At 37.7% G+C, this 17383-nt stretch overlaps 1 protein-coding gene across 1 annotated transcript; it reads left to right on the forward strand.

Moving 5' to 3' along the window:
- Positions 1-711: 711 nt before the first annotated feature.
- LOC100745585 (dynein heavy chain 10, axonemal) lies at positions 712-17330 on the forward strand. The gene is made up of 36 exons (XM_033322788.1): positions 712-1009; positions 1266-1657; positions 2018-2155; positions 2233-2423; positions 2569-2744; positions 3106-3359; positions 3935-4462; positions 5074-5232; positions 5388-5648; positions 5780-6034; positions 6449-6719; positions 6946-7223; positions 7408-7672; positions 7754-7968; positions 8064-8252; positions 8310-8501; positions 8694-9148; positions 9301-9496; positions 9611-9827; positions 10008-10320; positions 10592-10886; positions 11142-11602; positions 11713-11993; positions 12056-12210; positions 12476-13228; positions 13436-13774; positions 13879-14080; positions 14163-14305; positions 14402-14563; positions 14913-15216; positions 15576-15593; positions 15674-15885; positions 16087-16254; positions 16453-16632; positions 16802-16948; positions 17026-17330. Exons 1-36 carry the CDS (start codon positions 727-729, stop codon positions 17170-17172), a joined length of 9195 nt encoding a protein of 3064 aa, XP_033178679.1. The 5' UTR covers positions 712-726; the 3' UTR covers positions 17173-17330.
- The last annotated feature ends 53 nt before the right edge of the window (positions 17331-17383 follow it).

The following is a 17383-nucleotide window of genomic DNA, read 5'->3' on the forward strand; positions in this document are numbered from 1 at the left end:
ATAATTGTATTTTGAGTATCGTGTTATGTATTACAACTGTAGGATTAGAAGTATTATTCTGAAATTTGTGTGGTAAAGAAGCTTAAAGCGACGCTTAATTCGTTTCTTTGCAGAATTTTTGTTTTGCTAACTGTTCATAGTAACACAAGACCTAGTGTTTTTGTTAGAACATATGTGAATCTTTTAAAACATGGGGGAAAAAGAAATAGAGATACTGAAAGGGTGAGTTCATCCCCAATGACGTTCCGATCGAAGGGAATTTTTGATCACCGTTGGCTCATAATTTAAAATTTTAATTTGCATATTTACGTTTAAGATTCACTCTGAAGAACATGTTCGCTATGGAATTAGGAAAATACCAAGAGATAGCCAAAGAAATCGTGACGAATGCCGTGAAAGAGCTCGCTATAGAAAGAGGTTTAAAAGATTTGGCTGAAGTCTGGAAAAACATGGAATTTACTGTACTGAAACATTACAAAGGTACGTCTTGTAAATCTTTGCTTTCAATATTATAGCGAATGTTAGAAAATGTAAATAAAGTAAGGAAATTAAAAAAGAAAATTGAAAAAGAGATCGACATAAAATCGTGCTTTGTACGAAACTTCGAGGATAATATGAGGACTAAATTTGAATGAAGCGATACGAAATGCACGATTTTTAGGTACCGAGGATCGAGGATTCATTTTGGGACCAATAGACGAATTAAATCAGATTCTAGAAGACAACATGATGAACGTGAATGGCATGGCAGCCTCTCAATTCATCGGCCCTTTTCTCAGTACAGTGCAAAACTGGGAAGTCACGATGCACACGATCTCCGAAGTTATCGAATTATGGGTGCAACTGCAGAAAAAATGGCTATACCTCGAGGGCATTTTCGTAGGCGGTGACATAAGACTCCAATTGCCAGACGAAGCGAAGAAGTTCGACGAAATTGACAAATCTTTTAAGAAAATTATGACAGACACTTCGAAGAGGCTGAACGTTCTCCAATGTTGCATGATTAAAGGTGAAATTAGAGAAAATTGTTTTATTTGAATTGTTTTATGATTTTGAAACAAACTGCTTAGATTAATTGTAATTAGATTGTTTGGTTTGATAGAAAATTCTGCATACATAAATTATGCAAACGAATTAAAATTCTCAAGAAATTAAAATACATAATTTCAATGCTTTCGTCGATTTCGATCGATTACAATCACTTTATCAAAATAAGAACAACGCTTTAAAAAAATTAGTTTAAATAAATTATATCCGTGATCCAGGTCGACAAGAAGAGTTCGAATCGATGATTCTTGCACTGGACAAATGTCAGAAGTCGCTGACAAATTACTTGAACAGCAAACGAGCAGTTTTCCCGCGATTCACTTTCCTCAGTGACGACGATCTTCTGAGTATCCTTGGGAGCGGCGAACCCACCGCCATTCAAGAACACGTGGGCAAGATGTTCGATAATTTGGACAAATTCCGTTTCGAAATAAACAATACCGAACGCGTGATAGCCACTGGCTTGATCTCTTGCGAGAAAGAGGTGATGGACTTCAGAAACGTGGTTCTAGCCGAAGGAAAAATCGAAGAATGGATGGTGCTTGCATTGGAAGAGATGAAAAGATCGAACCGATTCTTGACGAAAAAGGCTATCTACGACTATGGGAAGGTGAGTCTACTTCAGCGAATTTACTACAGAAAATTAGGAATTTTTATACTTGTGCCAAGTTTGCTACAAGCTTTGGAAATACAACGCGTAGTAGAAATATCATTGTATCGAAAATATTTTCCTCTACTTGCCTGAAATTAAAACTAAGCTACAGTTATACAGTGGCTGCTTAAAGTATTTATACACCATTGTATTTATTATGGTATTCACGTACTAATTAATCGCATCCAAGTACATTAAACTCCGTATGATTTAGTGCTATCAATGTTACAAAATTATTGAAATCCACGAGGTGTACCATTTTCTATACAATTACCATACTGTAACGTCGATTTAAGAAAATCGAATGGAATTCTCCAGGTCAGAAGACCTAGGACAAAATGGATGCTAGACTTCCAAGGAATGATGATCCTAGCGGCTGATCAAATATGGTGGACAGCGGAGGTGGAGAACGTGTTCGAGAAAATGTCTCGAGGGCAGATGCGTGCGATGAAAGATGTACGTTTCTCTTTGAATTAAATTAATAAGGTTCCCGTATACGGAGGACTCGGATACATCGATCGTCTCGTTTACAGTATTTGAAGCAACTGAACAATCAACTAAACGAAGTGGTAACATTGATGGGTGGTGATACGCTGACGAACAATGATAGAAAGAAATTTGACATGGTGTTAACACTCGATGTTCATATGAGAGATATCGTGGAAGGTTTCGTCAGAGACAGTATCATGGATCCTTCGGAATTCGAGTGGGAAAGTCAATTAAGGTTCCTCCTTATTCGCTCCTATTTTTCTTATTTATTTTTATTCGTTATCTTTTCTATTTTATTTATTCCTATTAAGTACCAATTACGACGCTTAATATCTGTACAAATTTTTATCGCGTATCAGAAGTATAAATTTCTTGCAAAGGTTTTACTGGGTTCACGATCTGGATAATGTTTGGATGTACCAGTGCACCGGAACATTCGAATACGGCTACGAGTACATGGGACTCAATGGAAGACTCGTTGTTACACCTTTGACAGACAGAATATACTTGACCATCACACAAGCTCTCTCGATGCACCTGGGTGGAGCTCCTGCAGGTATAACGATTCACGCGATGAAATTAAGAGAAACGATAACATTAAGATTGGAAAATATAATTGAACGTTAATTAATTAATCATTAATAACTCAGAAAACAGAACTCAAAGTGAAAGACTTTGAAAAATTCTTTCAGATATATTCTAGAAGACACAGTGATTTCTAAAAGTATCTACTTACGAAATTATTTTTTAGCGGTTGTTAACAATCCTAATGTAACTTCTCAAATTTTTATTTCATAGATATAATTATTACTATTACTAACAGATTTAATCTTTTCTAGTAAGAATGGAGGATCAAGTACATATTGGTATTTACTTTAAAAAATACCCAGAACATAGATATTTTTTTATTTCTCCAGGTCCTGCTGGAACGGGAAAAACGGAGACCACGAAAGACTTGGCGAAGGCGTTAGGATTACTGTGCATCGTCACAAATTGCGGTGAAGGAATGGATTATGTGGCGATAGGAAACACACTGAGTGGCCTGGCACAGTGCGGAGTATGGGGTTGCTTTGACGAATTTAATCGCATCGATATTTCTGTCCTATCGGTTATCTCTACTCAGCTTCAAACTATACGCTCCGCTTTGATGGCAAAAGCATCAAGATTTATGGTAAGAAAATATAAAGGAACGATATTGCAAATTCTCCGAAACTTCTTATCAAGTATTTTAGGTATTTTAAAAAACTCGTTGTCTGCATCATTTATCTATCTTCTTACGTATAAATCGTATACAATAAATCATCTCATTCTCTCTAACGTATCAATATCAATTTAATTTTTTTTTAATTGAATTGTTTTTACTGTCGCTATGTTATGTCACTTTTGGAGATAAATCCAACGATACGTATGACAAGTACATTCGAACAATAATTTGTCTCGAATATTTCTATAAAAAATTGGTAACAAATAATAAGTTCGCCCGGTATCTTTTACTCGTGGCGCGTGTCCCACGACGCGAGAGATAAATCGAATTAAATTTATTGACTCGATATGCCCCTATTTACCGTAATGATTACCACGGTATGTAGATTAGCGCGTACATCAAACTCGATTAGTCACAGTCTAAAAATTTCATGACTATGTATTTCGATATTTATCACTATCCTTTCGTTGGCATCTCTCGTCATCAGTACCAATAAACCAAATTTACGTCTAATTAAATTTAACCACTCTCTGCGACCGCAGTTCGAGGGCCAAGACATAGTGCTCGACTCGAAAGTGGGCATATTCATCACAATGAATCCAGGGTACGCGGGTCGAACGGAACTTCCGGAATCGGTGAAAGCGCTGTTCAGGCCAGTGGTGTGCATAGTTCCGGATAACGAGCTGATTTGCCAGATAAAGCTGTTCAGCTCCGGCTTCTTGACCGCCAAAGTTCTAGCCAAGAAGATGACTGTTCTGTACAAATTGGCACGCGAACAACTGAGCAAGCAGAACCACTACGACTTCGGTCTGAGAGCACTCAAATCCGTGCTCAATATGGCCGGCCAATTGAAGAGGACTTCCGGTGACCTGGCTGAAGACGTGGTACTCATGAGGGCGCTTCGAGACATGAATTTGCCGAAATTTATATTCGACGACGTCCCATTGTTTCTGGGATTAATCGCTGACCTCTTCCCAAACCTCGACTGTCCGAGGGTTCATTATCCTGATTTTAACAACGCTGTTAATCAAGTACTGGAGGAGCAACGATATATTATCTTGTCTGAGCAGGTAGTATTTTTTACTTTCGAACAATTTCATTCGAAAAGCACACGAGTAAGAACAGTAATAAATTTATATTTGTCGATTTCATGATTTTACTATCGTTTGATGGCTAAAAGAGTATTTTACATAGTCGAACAAAGAAGACGATCTGCTATATGCAAAATTACGTTATGGTTTGAAAATAAAAAAAATTAAAGTTCTCGATATACAGGGTGGTTGGTAACTGGATTCTACGCGAAAAAAGAAGTGGAAAATATAGAATAAAAATTTTTCGTTCCAGGCTTTGTTTTCGAGAAAATCAATTTTGAATTTTCGCTTGGTACGCGTGCGGTACGTTATAACGGATCTCACTATAGATCGTTGTCTCGATGGAAAAATTAAAAAAAAAATTTTTATTCTATATTTTCGACTTCTTTTTTCGCGTAGAACACCCCCTTTCCGCTTGTACCACCAGTTACCAACCACCCTGTATATAGATATAGATATAAATCATTGGACACTTACAATCGCCTTCCTAAAAATTACCATGGAGCGTATTATTCCATCAGCATCGTAAATATTCCAATTGCGTAATATAGCGAATAACAAACATTCATGAAAGTGTCCCAACTGCACAGATTGACAAAGTGGTGCAACTATACGAAGTAATGATGACTAGACACTCGACAATGGTGGTTGGACCGACAGGAGGCGGGAAGACCGTCGTGATCGAAACTCTTTGCAAAGCTCAAACTCGTCTCGACAAACCTACCAAACTCTACATTTTAAATCCAAAGGTACTGCATCGCTATAATTAACTCCTCAATGCTCACAATCATAACACGAACACGTAATAGAAATATGCCATTTGTACGAGTCCGTGATATATTTAGGATCAAGATCGATACACCTGTCGTTTTATTTTCTACGTAATAAATGAAATTGTACTCAGGCGTGCACCGTGAACGAACTTTATGGTGTGTTGGATCCAGCGACACGCGATTGGACAGACGGTCTCCTAAGTTGTATTTTTCGGGAAGTGAACAGACCATTGAACTCGAACAAGGACGAGAAAAAATATATTTTGTTCGACGGTGACGTAGATCCACAATGGATCGAGAATATGAATTCCGTGATGGACGATAACAAATTATTGACTCTGGCCAATCAAGAAAGAATCAAGATGCAGAATCATTGTAGTCTACTGTTCGAGGTGATTCTAACTAAATCGGTCGATCGCGTGTTACTTTTACGTGACACGATTTAAATTAAATAGGATACAGAAAGAGAGAACTCGTTGGTCGCCTGAATAACGATTTTCACTGAAGTTTTTTTTTATAAAAGGTAGGCGACCTGCAGTACGCCTCGCCAGCTACTGTATCCAGAGCCGGCATGGTGTACGTAGACCCAAAAAACTTGGGTTATCAGCCTTACATGGACAAATGGATACGGAGCAAGAGCGAATCGGACCAGGAGCTACTGAACGGAATGTGCGAGAAATACGTGCACGGCGGGATAGCTCTCATTATAGAAGGAATGCTCGGGTTACAACAAGTTACACCGCTTAAGATGATCATACCACAAACCGGACTCAACATGGTAGCAATTAAACTTTTATACGCTAATTAATTCGTCCTTTTATGTGAATGCAGAATGTCGAAAAAGAAACTGCGATCTAGCCATTTGTAACTTATCAGAGAAAGAATTTGTACGATTCAAGATCGAGCATTAATGGACTTTAATCGAATGTTACGATTAATATGGAAAAAGAAAGAAAATTTGGATCGCAAGATTTAGGAGATGTAGTATTGGAAAATGACGAATAGAATCGAAGAATCGTTCCGAATAATTTCAAAAAATTTAACTAAAAATTTGCTACAATTTCCTAATTCTCTATCCAAAAGTTTCCTATCCTATCTGGTTCACGTTGACAATATATAATTTTTTCGCTTGATTACTTTAAATTATGGCAAAAATCAAGTATAGAATTACTAGTGAACGTCTTTCGTTCAGGTAATACAACTTTGTTACGTATTCGACGGTCTGCTCGCTATTCTGGATACTCGACCAACTCCTACTACCAAGACCGAGGAAGAGGAAGAAATAAGGGCAGAAGCGTTATTCTCCAGAGGGGAAATTCTCGAGGCGATGTACATTCAAGCTTGCTACTGGTCCTTAGGAGCCTCCCTGGTGACTGAAAACAGGCCTGACTTTGACGATTACATAAAGAAAACTTCTGGATTTATGCTTGTCCAAGATACCGTTGAAAAACGAGCTACTGTGCGTGAGTTTCGCAAACTAACGATATTTTTATTTCTATACATATGCATCGTCAGCCAGTCGATTTGTGTTCAAATTCCTGGCAATTTGTTTGAAACTATGAAAAACGAACAGAGAACTCATTGGACAATCTAAGACACGTTGAACTCGATGCCATCGTAATTTATCATCTTTTTCGTTGAACTAAAATAAATAAACACAAAATGAATAAATTCTCGAATTATCACCAGGATACATACCCGTGACGGAGAAATTGTTGTACGATTATTTCTTGGATTTGGAAAGGAATATATGGATCCCATGGAGAGCTCTGGTCCCTAATTATGTCCATGACAGGGAGAAAAATTTCTCCGATATTTTGGTTCCCACCATAGACACTCTAAGAACTACGTGGTTCGTTAACATGATGAACGAACGAGATCGGCCAGCTCTTTTAGTTGGCGAAACTGGTACTTCGAAAACCGCTATAATTCAAGAATTTCTTCGAAATCTGAGCATCGAGAAATACGTAAGTTTTAGTATATACGTGGAATTTAAAAACGAATAAAAAAAATCGGCAGAAAATTAATCAATTTAACACGAAAGAAACAATATAGAGAAAAGAAGAAATTTATCGTGAAAAATCCAATATCAAGTATACATATATTGCCTCATCGTTTCACTTCTCCGATCTCTGATGCTATTTCCATTAGAATCAACTTCTCATCAATTTCTCATCGAGGACAACTTCGATGGACGTGCAAAAAAATATAGAGGCTGTTGTGGAGAAGAGAACGAGGGAAACTTATGGACCACCTCCTGGTAAAAAGTTGTTACTCTTCATCGATGACATGAATATGCCACTGGTGGACACTTATGGTACCCAGCAACCTATCGCGCTTCTCAAGTTTTTGTTCGAAAAGGGTGGATTTTACGATCGTGGAAAGGACCTTTCTCTAATGTACATGAAAGATATGTGTAAGTTGATTTACCGAGTTTTCTCTATCAACATTATATCGATTTAAAATTCGGATTACGAAGGGTTTATTATTTTACAAGGTTATTTAGCGGCTATGGGAAAGCCTGGTGGAGGAAGGAACGAAGTGGATCCAAGATTCATCTCCATGTTCTCCGTCTATAACGTTATATTTCCAGCAAATGAGACGCTTTGTTACATTTATACAAGCATACTGAGCGGACACTTGCAAACATTTTCAGAGGAAGTGCAATCAATTGCGGAAACCCTGGTGCAAATTACTCTGGACCTCTATCAGGTATTTCTCCTTTAACGAAAGACCGACTTACTCTGTTCCTTTCTCGATTCTTAAAATTTAACCAGACATAATTTCTCACTTTTCTATTTCTTCAGAAAGTTACTGCGGAATTATTACCCACACCGAATAAATTCCATTACATTTTTAATATGCGAGATTTGTCGAGAATTACGGCTGGACTTCTTCAAAGCCATCCTGATTATCTTCCAAAAGTGAAACAGATCGTTAGACTTTGGAGGAACGAGTTCGCCAGAATTATATGCGATCGTTTGATAAACGAAGACGTAAGTAATAGAGGAAAGAAAGGAAATCTTTGTATGCAAATTAGAATTCGATCGTAGGACGAGAGTATCGTAGCTACATACGTGAAAGAGAAGATCGAAGAACGTTGGGAGGAAGAGCCTGACGTTATCAAATATGTAATGAGGGATCCTCTGCTATTTGGTGATTTTAGAAACGCGATTAACGAGGGGGAACCACGATTCTACGAAGATTTATTGGACTACGAGGCTGTCTACAGTTTGTTCCTAGAGGTAATTAACATTCCTTGATAGAAAACAAAAATTTCCATCACTTACTGTCATTTGGGCGAAACCAGATACAAAAAAAGCTTTATAAAGCATTTTTTGCTTACGCTTTCGCAGAAAATCACCTCGTTTTTCGGTCGTACTATTACTTCCACTTCACCTTGTATTAAACTATTTTCCACAAAATTGACTTTTCAGATCTACGAAGATTATAACGAGAGAAGCGCGACCACGTTGCAAATGGTCCTCTTCAACGATGCGCTCCAGCACTTGACTAGAGTTCACCGTGCATTCAGAATGCACAGAGGGCACGTTTTGGTGATTGGCATCGGTGGAAGTGGGAAGAAATCGGTGATCAAATTAGCAGCTTACGCAGCCAACTTCCAAATTTTCGAAATTAGTCTATCTCGAGGCTACAACGAAGCTTCTTTTCGCGATGATATGAAAACACTGTACAACAAGGTTGGCGTGGACAATCAGAGAATCGTGTTTTTATTTACATCTGCTCATGTCATCGACGAAAGTTTTCTGGAGTTGGTAAACAATATGTTGATGACCGGTGTCGTACCAGCGTTGTTCACCGACGAAGACAAGGACGAAATCGTCAATTCTTGCAGAAATCAGGCTGTAGATGCTGGCTTCGGTGTAACCAGGTTCGCTTACAGTTTTTCCAGTCGAATTCGTTGGGCGAGAAAATTTATGGAACAGAGATTAATACGAAAAGAACGAAATAGTTTCGTATTAATTACTTTAACTCCTCGATCGTGAAAAGACAAATAACAGAGGTATTCTTGCTGTGCTTCAGAGAAAGTGTATGGTCATATTTCGTGAAAACCAGCCTTCAAAATTTACGGATAGCGTTGTCGATGAGTCCATCGGGAGATTTATTAAGGACAAGATGTCGAAGTTATCCTGGTCTGGTGAACAGTACCACCATAGACTGGATGTTCCCTTGGCCTGAACAGGCTTTAGTTTCCGTGGCTAATGTCACTCTTAGAGACGTATGTAATTGTTTGGTCAATTTTGAACGACCCAATTCGAAAGATCTTTTATTCATAAATGCAAAACAATCCACAGTAATATCTAGAACGTATGAATTGTACAATTTTTTTCAGCATCCAAACGTATCACAAACTCACAGAGATGCCCTAGTAGAACATATGGTGTTCACTCATAGGACAGTCTGCGACTACACGGTGGAATTTCAAACGATACTACGAAGAAGAAATTACGTGACTCCCAAACACTACTTAGATTTTATAAACAATTATCTGTATCTGTTGGTAGAAACGAGGGATTACATAAATTCACAATGTGATCGACTTTCCGGAGGTTCGTAGCAAAGGCTTTCAACCTTTGCACCGCGTTTATTATCTATTCGCTGAAGAATTAAAAATTAAAAATCGACGCTGAGAATAGTCGGAGAAATTAATTGATCGCAATTACATCGTAAAGTATCTTCAAGGGAATATTCTAATAAAATGTGAAATCGTATTATTTTGAATTTTAAAGGTCTGCAGAAGATCGCGGAGGCCTCGGTGACTTTGAACGAGTTAAATCAAATTCTGGCCGTGCAAAGGGTAAAAGTAGCTGATCAGACGAGAAACTGCGAGCGACTATTGGCTTCCATAGGAGAAAGTACGAATATCGCGATGGAAAAGAAACAGCTGAGCGAGCAGGAAAGACAATCGATAGAACAACAGAGGAAGATTATCGACAAGGAGGAAACGGAAGCTAAACAGGCATTGGCTGACGCGCAACCTGCCTTAGATGCAGCCAGAGCGGCCCTTGGGGAACTCGAGAAAGCAGACATTACTGAAATAAGGTTTGTGTTAACTTTTCTTTCTGTTTTGCAAATATATAAAAAATATATATAAAAAAGATATAACAGAAATTTAATTTTTTGCACTGTTGGAAAAACATTAGAGAAACTTGAGTAAACGTCGTTACTAACTTTAATTTCCCTTGGGAAAACACAGCTCTCGAATAAAATTTCTAGCAGAAATTCATTTCCTTGGAACATCGAAATAAATATAGAAACATGTGAAAAATATTAAACGCGTAAAAAATGTAAAAAATATTAAAAATATTTTTAGATCGTTTGCAACTCCGCCGGAACCTGTGCAAATCGTCTCGGAATGCGTGGCGATGCTGCGAGGCATAAAGGACATTTCTTGGAAAGGCGCAAAAGGAATGATGAGCGACCCAGCATTTCTGCGACAATTGCAAGAGATGAACTGCGATAAAATCACGTTGAAACAACAACAAGCAGTCAAAGCTCATTTAAAGAAAACTACTAAATTGGATCAAATGCAGCATATCAGCAAGGCTGGGTACGGATTGTACAGATTCGTACTCGCTGTGCTAGATTATTGTGCCGTTTTCAGAGAGGTACGATATTTAAATTTCAACGTGTTGTAGGAGCGAGATAAATTTCTCTAATTCGTAATTCTAACAAAGCACAGTTGAAACGCGAAATTTTGAGAAAAGGAAAGCTGTAAATTAGAATGAACAAGCGAAATAAATGTCTGAAACTCGCAACTTTAATGAAACACAGTTAATATCCAAAGTTCCAAATTTGAATAGAACGAAGTAAAGTAAAAGTGAAAATTTCATCTCAACGTTGAATTCGTCGTATTTCCTCAGGTGAAACCAAAGATAGAACGCGTTAAGGAATTGGAAGCTGAATCGGAACGAGCACGAAAGGCCTTGGAAAGGGAAGAACGAGAATTAAGGAGGCTCGAGAGAGCCATTGCCGATTTGAATACAAAATATGAGAATGCTATGGAAGAAAGACAAAAATTGCAAGAAGAGACAGACTTGCTTCAGAGGCGTTTAATAGCTGCTGATAAATTAATTAGCGGATTGTCTTCTGAAAATGAACGATGGAAGAAAGATTTGGAGACGCTGCATGGTCAAATAGAGAAAATTACTGGCAATTGTTTGCTTTCCGCTGGATTTCTTGCATATTGTGGACCATTTTCTTACGAGTATAGGAATCAGATGGTATACGACGACTGGTGGAACAGTATAGTGCAAAAAGGAATTCCATTCACGGATACGTTCAAGATTCAGACGGAATTAAGCAGCGACGTTGAAATTAGCACGTTAGCAAGATACTTTTATTCTGCCTTTTTGCTATTTTTTATTCCACTCTTTTCTCCCGTCTTTGTATTTTCATAAATAATAAAAAAGTTCATTAGACGATTTATTTAAGATGGACATCCGAAGGCCTACCACCTGATGAACTATCCGTGCAAAATGGAATTCTAACTACGAGAGCATCGAGATTCCCAGTTTGCATCGATCCTCAGCAACAAGCTCTGAACTGGATCAAAAAGAAAGAACAGAAGAGGAATTTAAAGATCCTATCGTTCACTGATTCAGACTTTTTGAAGCAAGTGGAACTTGCAATAAAATACGGTCTCCCAGTTCTATTTCAGGACGTCGATGAAATTGATCCTGTTTTAGATAACGTCCTATCGAAGAACATACAAAGTATTTCATGTGTATTTTATGTTTAGAAATAAATGGACATGGGAGATAAAATTTTATTGCAGATGTGGGAGGTAGAATGTTCGTGCTCCTCGGTGATAAGGAAGTGGATTATGATCCGAAATTCAGGATGTACCTCACTACGAAGATATCGAATCCCATATTCGATCCTGCTGTATATGCCAAGACCACCGTGATCAATTACATGGTGACCCTAGGGGTTCGTTCTGAAAATTTTTCTTTCATTTTCATTCCATCCATCTTAAATTAAAGCGAAACGATAGTTCGGATAGCTTAGAAAAATCTCTTTTCAAAAGACTAGTAGAATGTCTAATAAAAAAAGAACCTTTGCTGAAGAGAGTGCGAAATGAAACGATGGTTACCACGATTTAAAAGAATCTCTGCTAAAAAACAAATATCTGACTACTAAGCAATTGTACGTACAAAAATAAAAGAATTAAAGAAATGAAACTATCAAATTCTAGGGACTGGAGGATCAACTACTATCAGTGGTCGTTCGAACAGAGAGACCAGACATCGAGGAACAACGAGAAAACTTGATCATCGAGACCAGCGAGAACAAGAACCTCCTGAAACAGTTAGAAGACAGTTTACTTCTCGAAATTGCTACGAATAAAGGCAATATGTTAGATAACATCGAGCTGATCGAAACTTTGGAAAGCACGAAATCTAGCGCCGCAGAAGTAATGAGGAAGTTATATCTAGCTGAAGTGACAGCTTCTGACGTGAACAAGCTCCGAGATGGATATCGATCAGTGGCAAAAAGAGGAGCGTTATTGTTCTTCGTTTTGGCCGACATGGCCATGGTAAATCCGATGTATCAGTATTCTCTGATCAGCTACGTGGAGGTGTTCACTTATTCGCTGAGGAAAGCACTGCCGGATCCAACGTTACAACGTCGTCTGCAGAATATTATCCCAATGCTGACGAAGAACGTGTACGACTATGGTTGCACGGGAATTTTCGAAAGGCATAAATTATTGTTCTCGTTTCAAATTTGCACGAAATTGGAGCAAAGTATAGGGAACGTCAGTCAACGGGAATTGGACTTCTTCATTAAAGGAAGTATCACTTTGGAAAAATCGCCAAAAATTAATCCTACGGAATGGTTACCAGCTGCTGGGTGGGCTGATTTGTTGAAACTGAGTAACGATTTTCCACACAAGTTTGCAAACATTGCGGACGAACTGGCTTCACACGCGGATGAGTGGCAAGCTGTAAGTGGCGAGCAAACTTGTTTCTTCGAACGTTTATTCTTATAATTTTCATTGAGTCATTCGACAGAATCGTACAAATTCTCAGATTAATTAATACCGCGTTGCTACTAAATATGAAAATTTCAATATTACCAATTGATTTCAGACGCAATAAACTTAGTGTTACCATTTTAAAGAACATGCAGGTATTAAATAAAAATCTTTCAGTGGTACGACTTGGACGCCCCAGAGGCTCTGGATTTTCCTCTGGGCTACTCCGCCAAATTAAAACCCTTCGAGAAGCTTATGCTGATACGCTGTTTCCGCGTCGATCGAGTTTATCGCAGTGTGATCGATTACATCAGCGAGATTATGGGAGAAGAATACATCACACCCCCACATATTAGTCTCGAATTAATCTTGGAACAAAGCACGCCTACAATGCCTGTTATTTTCATTCTAAGTCCTGGATCTGATCCTTCCTCGGAACTAATGAAACTGGCAGACAAACACGGTTGTGGAGGCGGAAGATTCAAATATTTGTCCCTTGGACAGGGCCAGGAGAAGGTAGATTATTTAATTTGTTAATTATTTAACTGACCCCTGTAGGACCGAAGTTCTTTAGACTTTGAGAAAAATTGATGCATACTTTCTTCAATTTGACGTTTCAGACTGCGATAGAGTTGTTAGAAGTTGCAGTGTCTAGAGGGCAATGGTTAATGTTACAAAATTGCCATTTACTGTTAAGTTTCACCAAAGAACTAGAGAAACTGTTGGACGAGGTTGGAAAGCCTCATCCCGATTTCCGGTTGTGGCTCACGACTGATCCGACTCCCACTTTTCCTATCGGAATATTGCAGCAATCTTTGAAAGGTTATTTCAGAGTAAACAAATTCCTCGCCATTTCTTCCTTTCAATAAGCTTTTATGAAATACTGTTCAATTTCTGTTTTTAGTGGTCACGGAGCCACCTAGTGGATTGAAATTAAATCTCCAGAATACTTATTTAAAAATCAGACCTCGAATGCTTGAAAGTTGTGCACATCCTGCCTACAAACATTTAATTTACGTATTAGCTTTCTATCACGCGGTTATTCAAGTGAGTCAGGCCAGAATTAACCCAAGTATTGCTTAACCGAGTAAGAGCGAAGTCTCGTATATTACGATGAATTGACTGTTTGATTACGCCCGGTAGGAGAGAAGGAGATACGACAAGATTGGCTGGAATATAAATTACGATTTCAATGAATCGGATTTCAATGTATGCTGTATTATTCTGGATACTTATTTGACCAAGGCGTTCACAGCGAAAGATCCCAGGCTCCCTTGGAACAGCTTGAAATATTTAATAGGAGAAGTATGTTTTATGCATGACTAGCCATAGCTTTGTCTTTTACGATATTTAAGAAAGGTAGTTTAGTTTTAAACGAGATTATCTTGTTTTATCACCTGTCGTAAAATATTCCGAATATGACACGGATTTTCAAACTTTTCGAGTTAAAGAATCTGCAGTTCTTAGATATTTGCCGAACCTTGAAACATTTCACAATTTTAAATAGAACTTCTTCCTCTTTACAACTTCTCAATGATTAAATTCAAAACTTCGAATTTTATTCGAATTCAGGTAACTGTCTAAGAGAAGCTCTACTCTAAACATCTATTTTTCCAATCTTCAGCTAAGAAATTCTAAATTTTACGAAACTTAGGTAATGTACGGTGGACGAGTGATAGACAGCTACGATCGTCGAGTATCCGAAACCTACATGGACGAATACTTCGGAGATTTCCTTTTCGACAGCTTTCAACCCTTCCACTTCTATCACGACGAGGAAGTCGATTACGTGATCCCTCCGGTAGGCGAATTAGAAGATTATCTCGAGTTCATCGAGGGATTACCTCTGGTGAACAGTCCAGATGTCTTTGGACTGCACCCAAATGCCGAAATTGGCTACTTCACTCAAGCTGCGAAAGAAATGTGGAATAATCTTATAGAGCTGCAACCGCAAACTGGTAAGCACGTAACCAAGGTAGTTTGATAATGATAATTTGTCGTCTGAATAATTAGAGAGTTCATAACAAAAGCAAGCTTTGTCATTTTTTCTTTTTTTTTTTTTTTTTCGAGCGAGCAAAAGAATATTGTAGATGTCTCGAACAATCCTACTTTATGTTACAATGTAAATTACCTGTACATCGTAGAGCAGAATCGTGTAATTGTAGATCTTTCGATTAAGATAAATTTTTGTACGAGCTACGTTCGAGTTGGATTAATATTATAAAATTGAAAAATTTCACGAGCTTTCGTTCGAAATTGTCCAATTCTCCAAATTTATCGTTCTGATATCGTGCTATAAAAATGTATTTCTCTCTAGTACGCCTGGATAAAAGGAGTAAGTTTTTTCTACGAATAACTGTCTACGAATAATTCTCTTTTTGTCCGAATTACTAGAAACATTGTTTTATTATTTAGAAGTCAGTGGAGTTGGAATAAGTAAAGATGAATTTATTGACAACATTGCGCAAGACATATTGAATAAAGTTCCTGTCGAGTATGATCTCGTTAAAGTGAGGAAACATTTTGGTCCAACGATAACTCCAACCACGATTGTTCTTTTCCAAGAATTGGAGAGATTTAATACGTTGATTAGAGTAATGAAGAGGACATTAACGCAGTTGAGAAAGGTCTATACTTCCTTCCCTCTCGTACAAGCGTAGATCAACTTTCAACATTTCAAAGCTTCCACGAGTGCACGACTTTATTGATTTCCGAAATAAAAGAGACGCGCTAGAGTGAAATTTCTCCTGTGATAGGCTAAATGTGATTTACTTTGATAATCTTTTAAGGATTGCATATTTTTATCAGATATATTTATATACCGTTAGGCTATCGCCGGAGAAATTGGAATGGACACGACCCTGGAAAATATATCCGCGGCATTATACAATGGCGTATTGCCGCAAGAATGGGCCATACTAGCGCCAGACACGAGGAAAAATCTTGGTGGATGGATCGAACATTTCGAGAAGAGGATACAACAGTACACTAATTGGGTGAGATATTACAGTCAGCACAGATTTCACGATTTATTGATTTATCAGAAACATTGAAAATTATCTTCTTCTTCTTCGTTAAATATAGAGTCAAAAATAAAATTCGCTTGGTAGAAGATTTCAACATTTAATAAAATATTGAAATCTTGTATCAAAGTTAGAGGAACCGTTCCTAATAGATTTTTCCAAAATTCTTAGTCTTCGACGAGCGAGCCTATAGTTCTCTGGTTAGCCGGACTACACATCCCGGAAACTTATTTAGCAGCTCTCGTGCAAATGGCTTGCCGGAGAAATAGTTGGTCTTTGGATCGTTCTCTCACGTACACAGCAGTATCGAAGTTTACAAGACCTGAGAAAGTAGAGGAAAGACCCGACCAGGTAACCAATAATTCATCATACATCACCATCTTGATTTCAAAAGTTGAACGAATAGAAATACAGACAGACAAGCGTTTATAAGCATTCCGATTGATATTTTGATTGATTTATAGTAATGGTATTTGAATTTTGTCAAACTATACAGATAAATAATAATTAAATACCGTAGGGTTGTTACGTGAGTGGATTATATTTGGAAGGGGCTAGATGGGATCTACAAGAGCAATGTCTTAAAAGATCACATCCAAAAATTCTGATAGAAGAATTACCAATTCTCATCATCATTCCAGTAGAAGCTCATAGACTCAGACTTCAGGTAATGAAATGATTTTAATTTGCGTAAAATTGATTGAAATTGTTTAAATAATTAATATGTAATTTCGTGAATTATAGAATACTTTCAGAACGCCAGTGTACACTACGTCTAATCGAAGGAACGCTATGGGAGTAGGTCTGGTTTTCGAGGCAAACCTCGCCACCACGGAACACATATCTCACTGGGTATTGCAAGGAGTTTGTTTAGTGTTAAATACCGATTAAATGGCTAAGAATTATATACGATTACAGTAATAATTATTATTTTATAAGAAACGCTATATACAAAGACATCCCATGTACAGTAAATATCTTTATAAATATATTAAAAGAAATCTTCCCAAAAATATCAACCATCACATTATATTTATGTAACTTTGTAATATTTTCTTTCTTATTTAAAATATCCCATACACCAATTTTTTTCACAAAGATA

Source organism: Bombus impatiens, unplaced genomic scaffold (assembly GCF_000188095.3).
Source record: "Bombus impatiens unplaced genomic scaffold, BIMP_2.2 scf_0670, whole genome shotgun sequence".
NCBI classification, from domain to species: Eukaryota; Metazoa; Arthropoda; class Insecta; order Hymenoptera; family Apidae; genus Bombus; species Bombus impatiens.